The sequence below is a fragment of the Protobothrops mucrosquamatus genome, unplaced genomic scaffold (assembly GCF_001527695.2).
Source record: "Protobothrops mucrosquamatus isolate PMUCROS unplaced genomic scaffold, P.Mucros_1.0 scaffold182, whole genome shotgun sequence".
Classification (NCBI taxonomy): Eukaryota; Metazoa; Chordata; class Lepidosauria; order Squamata; family Viperidae; genus Protobothrops; species Protobothrops mucrosquamatus.
The window spans coordinates 421,632-442,442 of NW_015386541.1; the positions used below are offsets into that span (position 1 = coordinate 421,632).

General features: G+C 39.2%; 1 protein-coding gene across 1 annotated transcript; it reads right to left on the reverse strand.

Annotated features, from left to right (window-relative positions):
* Positions 1 to 3,810: 3,810 nt before the first annotated feature.
* Positions 3,811 to 20,541, reverse strand: MATN1 (matrilin 1; the record flags this gene model as incomplete). Its single annotated transcript, XM_015813696.1, has 7 exons — positions 3,811 to 3,863; positions 5,106 to 5,186; positions 10,244 to 10,396; positions 11,035 to 11,442; positions 11,918 to 12,043; positions 12,711 to 12,933; positions 20,195 to 20,541. Coding segments are annotated over 7 exons (1,391 nt in total), but the record flags the coding sequence as incomplete, so codon positions are not given.
* Between the last annotated feature and the right edge of the window lie 270 nt (positions 20,542 to 20,811).

Sequence of the window (20,811 nt, forward strand, 5' to 3'; positions counted from 1 at the left end):
TCTTGCAGAATATGTTGCATTTTATTTTTCTATATCAGCAAAATGCTGGGTGGGTTTGGACATTTTTCTTGCGTGCAAAATTTATTAAAAGCAGGAAGGCTGGCATGAACATGCCTCTGTGGATATAATGGTAAAAGGGAATGGAGTTAGGATGCTGTGGAAGGAGAAACATAGGCAGCTAGGCCAGACTCAATAAATGGCATGGCATGGCTAGCTAACCTCTTGATTTCTGGGGAAAATGTTTCAGTGAAGACTAGACAACAAATGAAAGGTCCACCTCCGAGGCCTTTAAAGGCAGCAATATCTAAGTGAAAAGACTTGAAGTAGTTGTCCTGCCAACTCTTATTGGATGGGGAAAACAAATTAGGAGAAGATGGTCCTGGAGATATTCAGATCCTTTGTCAATGAAATGATAATCAGCACCTTGGTTAGCATCCAGGAGCCATCCGGTAATCGGTACAGCCAAGTCACATTCTGGATCAGCTGTAGCTTCCAGGTAAGTCTTCAAGGACATCTTCATGCAGATATATTTGATTTGTCTTCTATTTTATTGGTAAATTCCTTATGAAATAAAAACTGGTGCAGTCAATTTACACGATTTCTTCAGAAACCAGCACACAGTGTATTGGTTGTCTTTCAAACTGCAAGTTCTGCATTATAGAGGGGGCATTTATAACTTAGAAAATGCCTAATACTTGGTAAGAGATGCACATTCTCCAAGTATTTTAAATCAATATCCTTTAGAATGCAGTCATTTCTAAATCACAGGCTGCCCATCAGCAGCATACAGTTAAATTCAACATTGCAACTTTTATTATACCACCTTCATTTCTACTATAATTAATGCGGATCATGTAATTAAAAGATTAAGAATGTGTCTAGAATGAAGGGTGTACCACTTTGCAGTTGGCTTCAGAAGCTGGTTTGAATCTTTTCAGAGAGTCTAATTACATTGCCAAACATTGTTGCCTGTCTAATGTCTAATTAACATTGGAGCCAAGAGTGCAAATTTTCATATTTTAAACTGGTACAAGAAGAGAAAAGAGGATTAATTCACGTTTCTGTCTATTCAAGTGACCCAAAACAAAGCAGAAAGTAGTTTTCTAACTAATAATATATTCTAGCCATAGGGCTGTAGTAAAATACTGGAGCATCCATATATTGGCACTGAATTTGGCTCACAAAATTATGATGATGTATTCTGTTTGGGTCCTTAAATGCTGTAAATATGCCTTGCCATATATATGAGAAGCTGACCAGATATTTATATTCATGACAGATTATCTAAATTGTATACATCACTTTCCAACAAAATCACACAGATTTCAGCTCCACTTTTGTAACTTTTTATAACTTTCTCATAAGCAAATGCATATAGGAGATGAAAATCCTGACCATAAAGTTGATAAAATACTGATGTATTAATCTGTAGACTAACAAATCCCCAAAAACTACCATATTTCCCCAAAAATAGGACTGTGTCTTATATTAATTTTTGCTCCAAAAGACCCATTAGGGCTTATTTTCAGGTGATGTCTTATTTTCGGGAAAGTACGGTACTAAAATGCATCCGTCTGGCTGACGATCTTAACTGGGGCTTATTTTTGGGGTAGGCTTAGCCTGAAAAATCATGCTAGGGCTTTTTTTTCTGGTTAGGTCTTATACGGTATATGGATGGATAGGGGGGAAAATCAAAACCAATCAGACAGAAATCTTTTCATCTTTTCCTATTTTAAGAGTTCAATGCTTTTTTCAAGTCATGTCCAAATGTATGTCTTTTGGTAATTATAATGGGAGTTGCTCTCCAAAATGTAGGTGGAGTCAAGATGAAAACAGGATGAACTCTAAAATTGATTTGATGGGACTTTAACAAATGTTTAATTGAGTTAATATAGCTATATGATTATATTCAGTATTTCATGTTTGTTTTCTATTACATTTAATAGAAAATGTAAATGGCCGGAGAGCTCCAGAGAATACCTGAGGCACATATGTTCCTTGAAGCTCATGTTTTGGATTCCTGTCCCAATTCATCTATCATATAAACAAAAATGTTATAAATTGCACCTAGTATGTTCTGCAACTCACTAGTGACATTTTACTTTTTAGATTTACAAATCTACAGCTATGGATCTATTTCTTATATTTCGAGCTAATCAGCTCTCATCAGCCAGCCATACCCTTCTGAGATTCGAACCTGGGCTGCTTGCATGTTAGGCAGTTGTGTTGACCCCTAGGCCACAGGCTCTTTCCCACTTTGTCAGCTGTATCAGGGAGGGAAGACAGGGGAGGAGATATGTCTTGAGTGTTTTCCTCCTCCCATATTTGGGCCGACAGGGTGCATCAAAAAAACACTCAAGACATATATATATTTGGAATCCTTTTAAATTTTTAATCAGAAAAATAAGATTAAGATATGAAGAAGAGAGAGACGATCAGCAAAAGCCACAAAACCTAGTTGTTAACTCTTCAGTGACTTTTATTTTCTCACACAAAACAACATTCATTTAGCATGATATTTTTGAAAAAAAGATTTATGTATCCTCAAGTATAAATATTTTGATACAAACTCTTTGAAAGAAAAAAAACTGAACTCAATTTCAATCACTTGTGCTCACACTGGAAGGGGTGCAGTGGTGATAAACAGATGCAAGATAGATAGCAGAGCTTGAGACCTGATTTTTAGTCTTCTAAAGGCAACAGGAATGATCATATCCCCGGGTGGGCTTAGACTGGCCTGTAGATACAGTACCATCTAAATCAGGGGTCTTCAAACTTGGCCTTTTTATGATTTGTGGACTTCGACTCCCAGAATTCCTCAGCCAGGCACGCCTGGCTGAGGAATTCTGGGAGATGAAGTCCACAAGTCATAAAAGGGCCAAGTCTGAAGACCCCTGATCTAAATAGAGATCATATTCATCTAGCATGTAATCAGTAATAATATTCAGGAATGTCTGCAGGCTGTGGTCAATAAAAAATCAAGATGACAGCCCAGCCATGTAATTGAAGATACATCATATTTCATGTGTATCACACATACAAAAGTATGGCGCTTCGAGCACACCATACTGGCTACTGTCTTGACTCTTATTACACACTATGAATATGCTTGGTACATTAGAAGCTATCCCTGTAGAAGCTAATGATAGCAGCATAACTGATAACATTGTCATTACATTCATAGATGAATTCACTATAGAAAACTTCAGATGTGGCCTTTTAAAACCAGGGGTTATGCTGCTAGGAATAGAAAAGTCAGTCTTTATTATTATTGTTCTTGTTACTATTGTTATTAGATATCAAAACTCACCTTTTTCCAGATGTGTAGCAAATGCATCGTATTCTAACGTGTCTGAACAATTATTATATATTTCTTTCATCTACTTGTAAGTAATTCATAAATATTTACCGTTTAAAAAAAGCCCCATAATATTCAAAATCACATAAATCAAATTACGTTCCTTAAAAAATAAACACACAATGGACACACACACCCAGAAAATCCCAATTAGCATCCATAGAACTTGCAAAACAATGCATTAAAATATAATAAATGTATATATTAAGGTTTGGTTAAAACAATTCTCCAGATAATTAATGCATGCATATTCTGTGAGGTAAGGAAAGTTTAGTGACATTCAATAAACAAGAACATATAAGCTTTTGCTATGGTTTATATAACAAAGATTCAACTTTTTCATTTCCCAAAGACATTTTGGGTAAGACATCAGAAAGACATATCCAACTGCATCCGCAGAAGTCATCTGGTACATTCATTTTAAGTTGGGAGGAGCCACAGTATCCAACTTTTTAAACAGTGATCTTGTTTTCTAGAATGGCAAGCTTTTTTGATACAGCTTCCAGTGAGCAAGACTTAAGGAATAACATACACAGAAAGAAGATTAATATATTTTCAGTGGTTTCAATTGAATGAGATGGACTGAATAAAATTCATTGAAATACTGTACAAAGAACAAAAATAAGCAAAAACAAAGTTGTTGGATACAGTTATAAGTCAACCTCAGCAATTTTAAGATGTACAGACTTCACCTCCCAGAATTCATTAGCCAGTATCAGAGTTGAAGTTCACACATTTGAAAGTTGCCGAGGTTGAGAAACACTGTTCTAAGCAAAATAGAAATATCAGTTCTCCAGAAAATGTTTTGCTCACATGTATCTCCATCACCATCAAGATTCTGCTGCTGTTCCCAGAGATTTTAAATATCCCTGAATATAATCCAAGGATGAACATTCAATCTCTGTTGAAAGTCACATTCTTTTAAGAATGATTTGTTCATGGTTCTAAAGGCTGCCACGAGTAGAAGTCACTTAAGCAAAAAATGGGAAAGGCCTTTCTGACCTCCCCATTCTCCAGTATCATTTTCCCTCAAACCACACCACACCACCACATCTATCTATCTATCTATCTATCTATCTATCTATCTATCTATCTATCTATCTATCTATCTATCTATCTATCTATCTATCTATCTATCTATCTATCTATCTGCCTACTTACCTACCTACCTACCTACCTACCATCTATCATCTGTCTACATATCCATCCATATAGAATAGAATAGAGTAGAGTAGAGTAGAGTAGAATAGAATATCTCAATCTATCTCTACTTACCTGTCCATCTCTCTCTCTCTTTATCTATATCTATCTATCTATCTATCTATCTATCTATCTATCTATCTATCTATCTATCTATCTATCTATCTATCTATCTACCTACCTACCTACCTACCTACCTACCTACCTACCTACCTACCCACCTACCCACCTACCTACCTACCTACCTATCTATTTATCTATCTATCTATCTATCCCAGCAGAAGATATGAAGAATAGTGTGTGCACTGTGGGTAGAGAGTTACTTTTGAAGTAAGATCAATAGCTACATAAAATAATCCCAGACAACACATGCAGCATTAGCTCATTTTTCATTGCTTAGGAAGAACCATAAATATCCTCCTCTTCAAATCTCAAGCAGGTGGACAAGTGCATCACCTAGTATAAATCAGGTTTGTGCTTTCCATAATCACCTCAAGCCAAAAAGGTGTCCTAAAGCACTTTATTCCAATTGGCCCCCAAAGGATATGTTTTCGTGTCAATGCCTTTATGAGATTGTCTACCTTTCTCTGGAATTTGACAATAGCTTCACATTCACATGGATCTTCCTCTGAAGAGACAAGACAAAGTGGTTCAGTAAATAAAATATCAGAAGAAGGTCTTCCTGGTTGAGTATTTTGAAATGTTGAAAGCTTATGAAGCATATTTTATCTAGTCCACAGACAGGCAACCTGTGATTGTAGACTGCAAGCAGTTTCAGAGCTCTCTATTTTTAGCCGTAAGATTGCCACATTGCATCACTGAAATTCAGCAATAACTAATTCTCAGCAGCACAATTTGTGTATCTTAGTTCTTCAAAAGTAAAGGTGCATTAGGACCAAGAAGCCTATTCAAACCAATTTTCTTTCAAAGAGTCTCAAATGGTATTGCTGAAATTCTGTCATTTGGCAACTAAATTTCAGGAGTACAATTTTGGATCATTTGGAAGAAATGTATGTGTGTGTGTTTGTTTTAAGAAAACAATTTGACTTCCATAGATTTCTCATACTAACTTCTACTCCTAACCCCTTTTTAAAACAATGAAAAGTATATCTAGTTTAATGAAAAGAAGGACTGGGGTGATATGATAGCAGTGTTCCAATATCTAAGGAGGGGGTCAGCCTCTTTTCCAAAATACCTGAAGGCAGGACAAGAAGCAATGGATGGAAACTAATCAAGGAGAGAACCAGCCTAGAACTAAGGAGAAATTTTCTAACATTTAGGACAATCCGTGGAACAACTTGCCTCCAGAAGTTGTAGGTGCTCCATCACTAGAAGCTTTTAAGAAGAGACTGGACAACCATTTTCTGAAATGGTATAGGGTCTCCTGCTTGAGCAGGGGGTTGGACTAGATGCCCTTCAAGGAACTTTTAACTCTGTCTTTCTGTTATTCTGTTAAAAGTTCCCAACCTCTTCCTTTGACACATTGTTGATACAGTAAAGGCATTGGCAGTTCCATGCAGCCATCATGAGAGATGAGTTGTACACATATGATTCTCAGTGGGATATGGTACTATCAGTCCAGTGAGAGCTATAGTAATTGTGGACCAGCAGGAAGCCTCTGCTTGAAGATCTTAATGCATAGATGGGTCCACAAGGAGCGAGGGTGATAACAATATAATAAGATCATGTGAAGCACTTTGGAATGGGTATATTCCATGAAGGCCCACCACTAAGAAACCTTCTCTGTAATAGCCACCCATCAGGTGATGGAGAACCCACAGGAGGCATGATCCTTGAAGATACTAATTTACAAACTTGTGGCTTCCGGTTCGTCATGCAGCCGCCATGGACGACTGGGAGACTTGCTCTCTCTCCCCATTCAATTTCGCATCGCTGGGGGGCCCTGAAAAGGGCCGAACGTCACGTGGACAAAGCAGCGTGGACAGGACTGGGTGAGGTTTGCCTCTCTTACAGCCTAACTACTTAATTACCTGCATAAGCTGCTAAAGTACTTTCCCCCCTGTGGTGAGGGAAGGGGGATTCTAGCCCTCCCTCCAGAAACAGCAGCAATTAACCACGGGAGTTTAAAACGTTGGAAAAATACTGGGATCCTAATTGGAATTCTATTTCCTAAAATTGGTGGATTACAAGATTTGTAACTTTCTACTCTCTATATTTTTTTTCTCTGATGTTCACTCTAATTACTATTGAAGATTTGGGGGTTTTTCCCCTTAAAATAGAGGGGGGGGACTAAAAAGATCCAGCTAACTCTGAGATGTAACCTGCTATTCTTCAAGAGACTTGTTGACAGCTTTGAAAATAGATAAGATATAAAGCAACCTTGAAACACCATCTGCAAAAAACAGCTCAGCTCCCCATTTGGTGGACTTTCTGACTGTAAGTTTCTTTTTCTTTTAGTTTAATATACTACAATGGAAGAAGAACAGGAATGGATTTCTTCTACAGAGGAAGTACAAGAACAAATTATTTGTATGTTAAAAGCGATGATCTAAACTTTAAGTATAAGTCTGGATATGCAAACTCATACTATGACTTCAACCAAAGAATTATCTATACAGAATTCTATAGAGAAATTGAAACAACTAAATGCTGTCACAGAAGACTTAGATACTCAACAAATACAGACAATGGAAAACATAAAAAAGAAACTGATAATAGAGAACAAGGAAAGGACTTTTCTTATATACTTCGGGACAACTGCATTGAACTGGAAAAACAAGGAGACTACCAGCTAAATCAACTAGTCCTCTTAAGAAAACATCAACTGGATGCTCTTATCAACATCAAACAATAGCCACAACAATACAAGGAGATTTTTTGATGATTTAAAGGCAAAGATACGAAAAATGACCTGGCAGAGAAAAAAAGCTAGAATAAGATTGAAAAAGATTGGGGTTTTGATCTATACATGAGATCTAAAATAGAATATATATAAATGGGACTTCCGGTTCATCACACAGCTGCCATGGACGGTTGGGAGACTTGCTCTCTCTCCCCCGTTCAATTTTGCATCGCTGGGGGGCCCTGAAAAGGGCCGAAAGTTGCCCCAAAGAGGCAACCAGCAAGGAGGGGCTTTCGCTGGATCCCGGGAGAGCAGCAACTCTCCCATCAGAGCAGGCGATTCCTCCAAACTGGCGGATGAAAGGACCGGCCATAGAAATATGGCTCGTCCCTAGGCTGCTAACAGCCGAAGTCACACTACCATCTGGCAACTTCAAAGCAGCGTGGACAGGATTGGGTGAGGTTTGCTTCTCTTACAGCCTAACTACTTAATTACCTTCATAAGCTGCTAAAGTACTTTCCCCCCTGTGGTGAGGGAAGGGGGATTCTAGCCCTCCCTCCAGAAACAGCAGCTATCAACCACTTGGGAGTTTAATACGTTAGAAAAATACTGAGATCTTAATTGGAATCCTATTTCCTAAAATTGGTGGATTATAAGATTTGCAACTTTCTACTCTCTCTATATATATTTCTTCTTTGATTTTTACTCTAATTACTATTGAAGATTTGGGGTTTTTCCCCCCTTAAAATAGAGGGGGGGAGAACCTAAAAAGATCCAACTAACTCTAAGACGTAACTTACTATTCTCTAAGAGACTTGTTGACAGCTTTGAAATAGATAAGATATAAAATAACCTTGAAACACCATCTGCAAAAAATAGATAAGATATAAAATAACCTTGAAACACCATCTGCAAAACTCAGCTCAGCTTCCCATTTGGTAAACTTTCTGACTGTCAGTTTCTTTTTCTTCAGTTTAATATACTGGAATGGAAGGAGAACAGGAAAGGATTTCTTCTACGGAGGAAGTACAGGAACAAATTCTTTGTATGTTAAAAGCAATGATCCAAACTCTACGTATGCAAGCTCTGGATATACAAACTCAAACTATGACTTCAACCAAAGAATTACCTATACAGAATTCTATAGAGAAAGTGAAACAACCAAATGTTATGACAGAAGACTTAGATACTCAACAAATACAGACAACAGAAAACACAAAAAAGAAACTGATAATAGAGAACAAGAGAAGGACTTTTCTTATAAACCAGAAGGAATTTGAAGATAAACAAGAAAAACAGATGAAAGAGAAGATAAATACTTCGGGACAACTGCACCGAACTGGAAAAATAAAGAGACTACCGGCTAAATCAACTAGTCCTCTAAAGAAAACATCAACTGGACGTTCTTATCAACATCAAACAATAGCCACAACAATACAAGGAGATTTTTTTGATGATTTAAAGGCAAAAATACGAAAAATGACCTGGCAGAGGAAAAAAGCTAGAATAAGATTGAAAAAGATTGGGGTTCTGATCTATATATGAGATCTAAAATAGAATATATCTAAATAGATAGAATATGTATTCTGAACACAAGACATTGTAACGATTTGAGATAAAGAAAATTTTGGTTATATAAAATCTAGAAATGTTGAAATAAGAATATTATATTGTCATTAGATGGGTAAGATAGATGGTAGAATTTATATATAAGGTGTGTATTTTAAATATTAGAATGTATGAGTAATCGGGATAATGAAATTGTGTTTAATTAAAAATTTGGAAAAAATAAATATTAAATGTTAAATTAAAATATTAAAGGAAAACTAACCATCAGGTCACTGATTGGCTAAAAATCTGAATGTCTACAAATAACTAAGATTTGAATTTAAGACATTGTTATGAGTTGAGACAAAGGTTAAGTAAAATTTAAAAGTATAAGTACTAATAATTAAATTTGTATATGGGTTTGTGGTATAAATGTTAGGGATTTATTTTTAATTTTTTTTTCTCTTTCTGGAAAGGAAGAAAGGAAGGAAGTAGAAGGAAGAAAAAAAAATATTAGCCCCAAATGTGAGATAGGAGACTTAGAAATTGGGATCATTTAAAATCTGGAAATGATAAAGATTAAACGTTAAACTTAAATATCAATGGGAAATTAAAATTAAGAAAAACTTACTAGGTTATTGTCTAAAAGGTGGAATGTTAAATTAATTAAGATATGTATAGACTGAAGATTATTGATAAATATTAGAAAGGTACTTTTTGTTTGATTGATAGAATAAGAACTGTATTGGTTCGAATATGACAGTAGATATTATGGGGGAAAGAAAGGGAATTAGTTGTTGTAATACTTTGAGATTTGTACTGATGATATTCAAATGTAATGGAATTACTGTGCTCAGCCGCCACGCTACTTTTCAAATATGTAAATGTAATATTGTAAAATTAATAAAAAACTTGGGGGAAAAATACAAACTTGTGGAGACAATGGTATCGATAATGCCGGATACTATCATGATCATAATGATTCCTAGAAAAATCAAGACTAAATAGTAGAGGAGCCATTACCTTAGTCACCCTAAAGTTGCTTTTTCAAAAGGCAACTGGACTTCGTTTTTCCTTGAAGATATTTCCCTTCTCATCCAAGAAGCTTCCTCAGTTCTGAAGAAGCTTCTTGGATGAGAAGCGAAACATCTTCAAGGAAAAACAAAGTCCAGTTGCCTTTAGAAAAAGCACCTTTGGGACAACCATGACCTGGATGACTGAGAATCTCTGTAGACATTACCTTGGTCATTATATAAATGGAATCTGCAATTATTTGTCAAACCCCCCAAATTCCAGTGTCACATTATTAATAATCTAGGCACAACTTCACCTACCGACACATATTTTAGTCTGCAGCTTCTTTCCAATTTGACTGATGGTTCTGAAATCAGCTGTATAGAAGTAATGCTCTGACACTGGTTCAGAGGCAATTGCCTTGAGTTCATCTTCAATGGCATTGCCCACTCCAACAGCAAACATCTTGTATCCTGAAACAAATAAGAGCTAATCACTTGTGTCTTGAGCCATGTTCATGAAAACACAATAAAAGCATTATTGATCAAAAGGCATTGTGTGGGTGTGTACTGTATGTAAAGATTTTTTTAAAAGCCTGGAAAACGTAGAGGGATTACAAATAAAAAGCTTTCATCTGGATTGTTTCTCTCCAGGGGCCATCACCTTATCTTCTGACAATGATTTTACAGTATTGCATCAGGCAAATGGCTTTGGTATGTATCTCCTGACTTTGTCGAGTTCACATCTAGCTTTGTAAACATTATGGAATCATAGTTGCATGAGTTGGATGCAATGGAAGAGTGTGGGTTGATAAACCCCAGAAGAGATAATGGAATATACTACTGTAGAAATATAATCCTTGTTGATATAATACAATGTACCAATAAAGGAGAATATTTGCAGCTCAGGGTTGAAATGGTGCTCTCTGAGCTTGGTTGTTTTCTTTCAGATGTTTCATTACCCAAACTAGGTAATATCATCAGTGCCACAAACAACCAAGCTCAGAGAGCACCAAGGTCCCCTCATAATACAATGTTATCGATTTATGAGATTAAGCAATCAGGTTAACTGAGCTCTCATCAAACTATGGTCCTAATTTCCAAATGCTTACCTAATTCTTTAGCTTTCTTGGCTGCATCGTTGATGTAATCTTGGGAGCGCCCATCAGTAAATACAATGGCCACCTTAGGGACACCAGGCCTTGCTCCACTAGAGATGGCAAAGGAATTGTTTATGAGGTATTTCAAAGCCTGGCCAGTCATGGTGCCCTTTTCCATATATGTCGTCTTTCTCACTGCTGCTTTGATATCCTTCTTGTTCTTGTATTGCCCCAGTGGGAACTCCTGCTTGATTGAGCTGGAGTACTGGACCAGGCCCACCTGAGTCTTTTTATCTGACACCTCCATAGAATCCACAATCTGGTTAATGAATCTCTTCACCAACTCAAAGTTCTCAGGCCTAATGCTCTTTGACCCATCTATCAGAAAGACGAGGTCCGTGGCAGTTCCTCCATTACACACTGTAGGAAAGTGAAAAACAGAAAATGGGAAGAAAGCCACTGCTGGGGGGGGGAATCACTTCTTCCATTTAAATGGCAACACTTCATTAAAAACTTTAAAAACTATTTTGAGCCAGATCGGTATGTTTGGAGTGTGGTGTTCTCACTACAAGCAGCAAATAAGTCATTATGTTTAAGCACTATAATTTCTGCTTTGGCCTCTATTTTCAAGAATGGGTTACTCTACTATACATTGTAGTATACAACAATACACTACTGTACTATATACTAGACTAGACAAGAGAAATTCAGAAGCTAAGATTCATGTCTGAAAATGTGTTCTTTGTTTTCCTTGGCTGTTTTTCAGAGTGGCTTTCTTGGCTTTCTTTTCCTCAAAAGAATGAGATATTTCACATATTGTGAATTGGGCATGGATTTCCATGACTTTGAATCAACTTTGGTTCCCTTTACAAAATTTTAAACAAAAATTATTTACCACTGCAGGTCTTCCCATCACTGTTAATAGTGAAACCCACTTCACAAGCACAGGCATACGAAGCTCCTGTACTGACACAAATCTGCTGGCAATCATGGTCTCTGGTGGCACACAAATCTGACACAACTGTAAAATAATAAAATAATAAACACAGTAAACAAGCAGCTTTGATTTTAGCTTATGGTATCATTCTTCTTGAGCAGATCACCTAGAAACATTAGCAGTTCAGATCTCCTGGAATCAACATTTGAGCTTATAACATTATAAGAATGTTCCTTTCTTCGTAAGCTTTTTAACCAGGACCACTACTTAATAGCCCATGAGCCATATGCATCCTTGGAGACTCCTGAACAAAAAAAAGAGGAGCATTAGCCTCCAGTACCTAGGCAAAAGGCACTTTACAGTATAGTTCAGTATATTTCATTAGGCTTACAGGTGATAGAACTGGGCTGATCTCCAAAGCTAAGTAGGAACAGATATAGTGAGTATTTGGATGGGACACCCAAAGAATATCAGGACTGGGCAAAGACAAGCATCTTCTCTACAGATGCCAAGAATGCTGCATATATTTCAGGATAGTATCACCCACAATTTTTGACCATAGTACAGTATTAGGGCTGGGTGAGCTACTATAAACTAAGCTACTTATAAAATGCCTCATTAGAATTCTCTTTGCTTCCTAGTTATTTCTAACCATATGCTTATTTTTAACAATGAAATACACAGGAACATCTTGTAGTTGGGAAAGGACAATTTCTTGTAGGTGTTTCCTTCAGGAAAGTTTCAGACTTACCGCAGAAAGCTTCCTGAAACTTTTTGGTCAGCCTCTCAATGACACTATAATTTTCAACATAATCCACATGGTCATCCAAGGGCTGACTGGCTATCTGTCGCAACGTATGCATGTCGACACGGCCCACACCAATGGCAAAGATTTCGATGCCAAGAGCTCTTGCCCTGGCTGATACATCTTTCACCCCATCCTGGGGGTGACCATCAGTCACTACGATAGCAACCTGGGAATGAGACAATGAAGACTTCATTGATTTTTCCAACTGGTCCAGCAAAAGTTGGGATGGGGGAATGTGTAACCTCCTCCAATGGTGTTTATTGCACCAAGTGAGATTAATAACTCATCTTCAGCTATCTCAACCACAATGAGAAACAAAGGATCCTATCCCCTAGATATTGTAATAATATTTTACTTCTTCATTAAAAGGCACTTTGGCATGAGGAAGGATCCCCAGAGTACATCATCAAAGGAGAGAATGTATCTGGGCCTTCAAAGTGATGAGCAATAATACAAAACAGTGCTGCATGATTGCTAGGAGAGAGAGCCATATACATGAATGAATGAATGAATGAATGAATGAATGAATGAATGAATGAATGAATGACAGAGTTGGAAGGGTAACAAAGTAGTTCTTTGATTCTTAATTTTTTCCTCTAAAAGACTCATAATTTGATTTTTCTGGTCAGAATCAGGTACAATTATTCCTCATCTTAAAATTCCTTTCTGTCTTTTCTCTTCTGTTCTTTAAACATTTTCATTTTCATCTAGATAAATTTCATCTAGGTATCTGAATCTCCAAATGAAGGATTGTTTCCTAATATTTCACAGATATATATGTGTGTGTATGTGTATGTGTGTGTGTGTTAGAAAAACAAAGAAAGAATCGAACACCAGGATGGAAGTATAAACAAGACTGTTTAATGTACAAACCACTTAGCTTTCGTCGGCCAAACTGCCGATGTCATCAGAGTGAAAGTAAGGGATCCGGGAGTTTACTTATATAGCCAGCCACTCCTGCTCCTGTATATTAAACAGTCTTGTTTATACTTTCATCCTGGTGTTCGATTCTTTGTTTTTCTAACATGCACACACCCAGGATTCATATTTTTAATGTGATTAAAGACTATATATGACAAAAATAAATAAGTTCGAACACCAGGATAACATTAAACCAGTGGTTCTCAACCTTTTTAATGCCGGTCATAAGTCGAGGACTAAACCGGTCGTAAGTCAAGGACTAAACCGGTCGTAAGTCAAGGGCTACCCAACCGGTCATAAGTCGAGGACTAAACCGGTCGTAAGTCGAGGACTAAACCGGTCGTAAGTCGAGGGCTACCCAACCGTCGTAAGTCGAGGACTTTCCCTGCCCGGGAGCACCGCGCATGCGTGGTTCCGCCCCCTGCGCCGGCCGAGGCGTAGCTGGCAAGCGGCAGAGACAGAGCAGGCCGACCACCAGCTGGCCCAGCCCAAGGGAGGTAAGGCACCCGCCGGAAAAGGGAAAAAAAATGGCGGACAGCCTTGCTTGGCGACCCCCGTGAAATGGTCGATCAACCCCAAATGGGGTCGCGACCCATAGGTTGAGAACCGCTGCATTAAACCAACAACTGTTTAATACAAGTGCTAAGCTTTCGTCATCCAACACTGCCAACATCGTCAGAGCATAAAAGCAAGGTTACTGGGAGTTCTCTTATATCACCGGTCGATTCTGCATTTGGCTTTTCGACCTGGTCATTGGTCCATTCATCATCTCTAGTTGTTTTATTTTTAAAGGGCACGCGTTTGCTGCTACGCTAATAGTTTCCAAGGTTGCTGTTCTCTTTTCCCCTTTTCTCCCTCCAATCCCTTTCCTTGTATGCGTCCAGCTGTCAAATTGTACAGGGCGCTTTCGCTCACTCTCCCCCCTCGCCTCCATCCCAAGACAAGTCTGTTCCTCCCTAGTGGGGCTGTCGGCGGAATGCATGTTTGGCGTAATTCCCTTTTTCCTCTGTCTTGCCGCTCCTGCACATGTGTGACCGTCCACGAACCAGTCTGTCAAGAGGGTCTGGGCGTTTGTCCAAAAGGTCTCCGATGGGCGTGCTCCCATGTGCCCTCCTCCACTCGGGAGTGCAATCCCTTTTCGGGAGTGCACACAGGCGTGTCGGGGGTCTCTCTCTAGCCGCTCGCTCCCATCGTCCTTCCTCTCTCCCACCACTCGCCGTTGCCGTGCATCTGTCGCTAGAGCATCCGCTGGGCGCACATTCAACCTGCTCCACCATTCGCCAGTTCTTTTGCCTTTCTTGCCCGCGTGCAGGCTCCCAAGGGCTGGCATTCCATCAATCGCTCGCAGCCGTCCGCTGTGAGGTCGCCAGTGGGGTGCATCGCTGCTCTCATCTCACTCATGGAAATCGTGGTATGTGTGCAAATATCTTGCGGACCGTCATCCAGCCATCCACGTTCGTCGCTCCTTTCTCCTCTCGTTGTGGGGTGGGTTGAAGTGTGTGTGCTTGGGATGTCTATGGGGCGCATTTCTCACTCCCCCCTCTGTTCTGCTTATCAGGTGTGTTGTGAGTTCATTGTTTAGTAGACAGATTATCCCCTACATCACTCCATCCTTCTGATCTTGTAGGGGGTGGGGAGATTGCCTTCATTGTATGTTGTAATGTTGTCCCTCCCATGTCTTGAGCGTTTGGTATGCTGGGTAAAGTTCTATGTGACGGTTGATAGAATCGCTGTCGGAAAGCCAGGCCTCCTTAAGTAGGCGGCCCCCTTTGGTGGTGTTCCTGGACATAGTCTGCACATTGGCAAGATTGAACTCGTGGCCATAATTGGCCATGTGGGTCCACACCTGTGAATATTGTTCACATCTTTTGATTGCCAGTGCGTGCTCATGCACTCTAGTTTTTAACCTTTTGGTAGTCTCCCCAACATAGTTGCAGGGACAATCCTTGCACTTGATCCTATACACTACCGAGGACTTTTCCTCATTGGGGAGTGGATCCTTGGGGTGCATGATCCTGGCACGTAAGGTCTGATCTGGCTTGTGGGCCACTTTTACATTAAAGGAGGCCAGTAATCTGGCTGTTGCCTCGGACACGCTATTAATGTATGGGAGGGAAACACGTAAGGCTTGCATTGTCACCCTGTTGGCTTGCAAGTCTTCACGGGGCCTGTGTGATCTGCTGTATCGCCTAATGAATTCAATTGGATAACCATTATACTTACAGGTCTGGTAGAGATGGTTTCTTTCCTTGGTTTTGGTCCTGGCTGTGCTGCAATGTGAGTCCGCACGTTTGAATAGTGTTCTGACACAGCTAATTTTGTGGGCCACCGGATGATTACTTTTATAATGGAGGGTTCTGTTGGTATGAGTTGGTTTGCGGTATACCTTTATATGCAAGGTCCCATCAGGTTGGCGGCTAACCAGCACATCCAAAAAGGCCAATAGGCCAGTGATGGCGAACCTTTTAGAGACCGAGTGCCCAAACTGCAACTCAAAACCCACTTATGTATCATTGGGTGCCGGGTGGGTCTGGCCCATTGGGTGGGCGTGGCCCATTGGGTGAGTGTGGCTGCAGTAGTAATGGCAGACTAGGTGGGACTAAAAAGTTCAATCAATCAATCAAACTTTGCAAGATCTTTTTTTCCGCTCGAGAAGTTGAAATTGATTGATTGATTGAAACTTTTCTCTTTTTTTTTTGCACACAGCAGCGGAGGCCTAAAGCGAAAAGGTTTTATAAAACCCAGCTGAAGGCCTAGAACTGGGGTGATGATGCGCGTGCCCACAGAGAGGGCTCTACGTGCCACCTGTGGCACGCGTGCCATAGGTTCGCCACCACGGCCATAGGCAGATCTGACTACCCCCCCATTCAGCCTATTCTATGCCTCTTCTCTGAATTTTCAAGTATCCTCTCTTAATAGGGTTGCAACCTTTTGAAGCTTTATTATGTTCAGAGTTAAATGCAGCTACAGCTGTTTTAAATGCTGGACATCTGCCTGGCTAAGTTAGGTGAATAAAAGGTGAAGCATCCTAATAATTAAATCAACTGAAGAAAAATAAGAGGGGGAGAAAGAGATCTGAAAGAGGAGTGATCCAAATTTATTTTATTCCATGCGAGTGTTGGGCTGCCTCATTCAGTTTCACAGTATCATTTGCTTTGAAGATATATCTTCATTGCTTCTGCTGTAGAAGTATCAGATGATACAATGCACCTGATTCATAGGCTCAGTTACAGCCAGGACTTTTTTTTTTGAAAGCTCAGTGGCAAAAATGCAAGAGTAGCATGAAAGTAGGGCAACCAGCCAGCATATTTTTTGAATCACATTCGGCTGCTGAAGAAATGAGCTAGCAAGGGATCTCTCTATTGGCTTGCAAAGGACACGGATCTCATTGTTAGCCCTTCAAGGTAATCTGGACAAGAAGCAAAGCCAGGAGTACTAACTCTGTTCTAAGGTTATATTAACAGAATCTTGCAAGACTGAAAGCATTTCTCCCCTTTTCTCAAAGGTACTTTTTTTTAAAAGGTAACTGGATTATGTTCTTTCTTGAGGAAGATTTTTTTTTCTTTGAAGAAGACATTTGCTTCTCATCCAAGAAGCTGATGAAGGTCAGAACTGATGAAGCTTCTTGGATGAGAAGCAAAACTTCTTTCTTCCTTAAAAAAAAAAAAACATAGTTCAGTTGCCTTTTGACAAAATACCTTTGAGACAACCATGACCTGGATGATTGAGAATCTCCCTCGACATTTCTCTCCTTCTTTTCTTTTACTCTTTGGAAACTGGGGAGGGTCCTTTCTGAAATGCATCCCATACCTGCTCTCCTTCTGTAGGCTGAGATTTTTTTTTTTACATTCCTATTGTGCCATCTGAGGTTCTTCCTTCCGTTCCCCAAGGTCCTTCCCACATACCATTACACTAATTCTTTCTGTCTAATGTTAACTTTTAAAGCCCACACAGACTTCTTTTAAGTTCCTTATGCATTGGTGTCCATAAGCTGAACATATGGAAATAAATAAAGAAAACTGAGAAATGAAATGTCCACATAGAATTCGGTCTTAACTGGATTGTTACACAAATACCATTTAGACAAACCAAATTAGACTGGTGTGTTCCAAATGGTGTAACATGCCAATCTCAGCAATAGGTGGCGCTGTAAAATCTCTTATACCTGCCTCCTATTTTAAGAAATCAAGACTGTGATATTTGCAACTTCGGAGCTTCACTACCAAATCCTTTGTGTCTTCAGCAATTCATTTATATAGTCCAAGAAATGTTGCGGAGAAAGAAATCTCCCTAGGAAGCACTTTGCACTGCTGTAAACATTCAGGAGATCAAAGAAGCATGAACAGATTTCTTGGCCATGTCATATGTTGAGAAAAGCAAATAAAAATTCCTACCCATCTATTTTTTTTAAAAAAAAGTAAGAAGATTCTGAACCTGCCAAACCTGGACTGCCAAAGCAGAGGATCAGATTCTGAGTGATTTGCTCATTCTAAACAGGCCAGAGTTTCTGAACTTTGATCCCAAATGAAAAGAATGACTTCATCAGGAATTAGAGATTTAAAACATAGAACCTAAAGGAACCATGGTTATCCAAGACTAGCAAAAAAAAAAAGAGAGTCTGCCCCAGATAAACAAATATTTAGTCTTGATCTCCACACATAGAATGAAGACAGATGGGCAACTGCAATAATCAGCTTCCATCTTTAGGCATTCCTAGTCAAACACCACAAAAAGACTTCACACATACAACTTTATGTACAAACGTTTCTTACAAGAGTTGAATGAACATCTGTAGTCAGGAATCAGAGCGTGACATCCAATTCCCCAAGTACATTGATTTGACATGAATCAATATTTGGAAACAGAAACTGTATATCATGTTGCACGAACTGTTCTTTTATGAGAAAAAGAGAATAAACAGAATTGTTCCTTTCACCTTGTGAAATTGAAACTCAGTTTGGTTAAAAACAATGAGATGCCAGCTAAATTGTGATCTACGATTTCTGTCCTTAAGGCCAAAGGTCTTCATGATCCATAAGGTTCCTTTAATGAAGATGAAAGGGTCTTCTGTTTGAGCTAACATTTTTCCCTGCATCAGAAACAGTCACAACAACAACAAAACAATAGCAATAACAGGTATCTTTGTAAAAATGTTAAGGACCTGAAAGGAATCTTTAATTTAGTATTCCAAGCTCTTTCCCACAAGAGAGATTTTTTTTCTATCATTGACTTATGACTTTCCCCAAAGAATATCTGACTTTAGCAACTGGTATATTTAGCTTCTAGCCCACCTGTGAGTGAAATTCAAGGTGGTGAAGTTCAACTATATTTAGCTAACTTTAAATCCCCCCAAGAATGAAATGCTCATAGAAAAGGGCATTTATGCCTAAAACCTACCGTATATGCTCCGAAGGGCTCCTCACTTTCAGCCAACTCCCTTCTTAACCAGTAGAGTATCACAGCTTGATGAAGTTGTTGACAGCATCCCACAAAGCTGAGGTGTACCAATTCCCCAAACTATATGAAGGCTTTATGGCTGTGCGCCTTGTTCTATGAGGTCAGGGGATCTGAAGTGGTGCCTCAGAAAATGACCAAGACAAGCAGGAAGAAACATATGGAAGAAGGTAATCTTTGTTCTTCCTGAAGCACTTTATAAGGAGACATTTCATCAAAAGCTTGTTACCCTAAATTGTAACTAAGCATCAGTTAGGCAACTGAGAAGCAGAAGAGCAGTTGGGGGAAACAGGCAAAAGAAAAGGAATGAAAGCATTTGTTCAAGGATAAATTTATATTCCTCTTGGGTGTTAGTGCTCAACTGCAGGCCTCGGGCTTGTTAGATGTGGTGCACATAAAGCTCGGAACTCTACCCATTTTTCCTAGTAGCTAATAAGAGTGGAAAAGCAACTATCTCATTAACTTGCTGAGAGGAGATGAGGCCCCTAGGATGGAAGAATAGGTTCTTTGGAGACCACAGTTAGTTGCCATCAGACATGCCAGGAGCATTAAGTTTCCACACTTCCCATTTGCCCTGCAGTTAAATGGTTGAAATCATGTATGACGACATGAGATGTTATTATGGTTCTTTGCACAGTCAGTCAGATGTTCAGATTTGGCATTTTTGTCCACCCATTGAGTCCTTCCCAAGGACCTGGGATAAGTAGAAGTGGATGTTTAATGGTGTTACAGAAATCATCACAGGATATAAACTGTTCTGAGTAAAGCTGCCTTTTGCAATTGACTGATGGTGAATGTGTCAATGCCAATAGTGTTCAAGTGGTGCTATTTGAACTATTAGATTTCTAATAACTATGCCAAATCTCCTTAGACTTTAACCATTTTTTTTAAATCATCCAAGTACCCCACAAATTTACAGAACTTTGGGGATCACCAGTGCTCCTGAAAACACAGGTTGCAAACAAGAGAGACAGGGAGAGCTACGTTCATGTAATGACTGCAACAAGCACAAGACAAGAAGAAAACAAAATCAAGCTTCTTGATAATCTCACCTTGTTGATCTCTGGGGATCGCACCCTGGCTCCTTCCCCTTCACTGAATGCTCTGTTGATGGCAAACTGTATAGCCAGGCCTGTCATGGTCCCAGTGGAGAGAGGTTCGATCTTGCGAACTGCTTGTAACAGGCTGGTCTTTGTTTGATGTGTTCTTAGGGAAAATTCATTCTTGACAGCACTGGCATAGTTGATGACTCCAACTCGGGTTGTATTAGGACCTACATCAAGTGCCTCAATGACCTGAGACACAAAAATCTTGACTTTGTTAAATTCATTGGGTCGCACACTTCGGGAGCTGTCAACAATGAACACCAGATCTGTAGGTCTCATCCTGCACTGGGCACCTATTTGGGAGAAGGGAACAGCTTTTTTTTTTTTAAATAGAAATATGACAGAAGTAGGTCCCACTGAATTCATTTGGAATTACTCTCAGCTAAATGGAGATAGAATTCCAGCCTTATGATCATTCCAGAAGTGCTTTTTCCAAAAGGCAACTGGACTTTCTTGGGTTTAATTTAATTTAATTTAATTTAATACATTGACTTATATGCCGCCCTTCTCCCCACGGGACTCAGGGCGGCTCACAGCATATTAAAACAACATAGCACATTTCC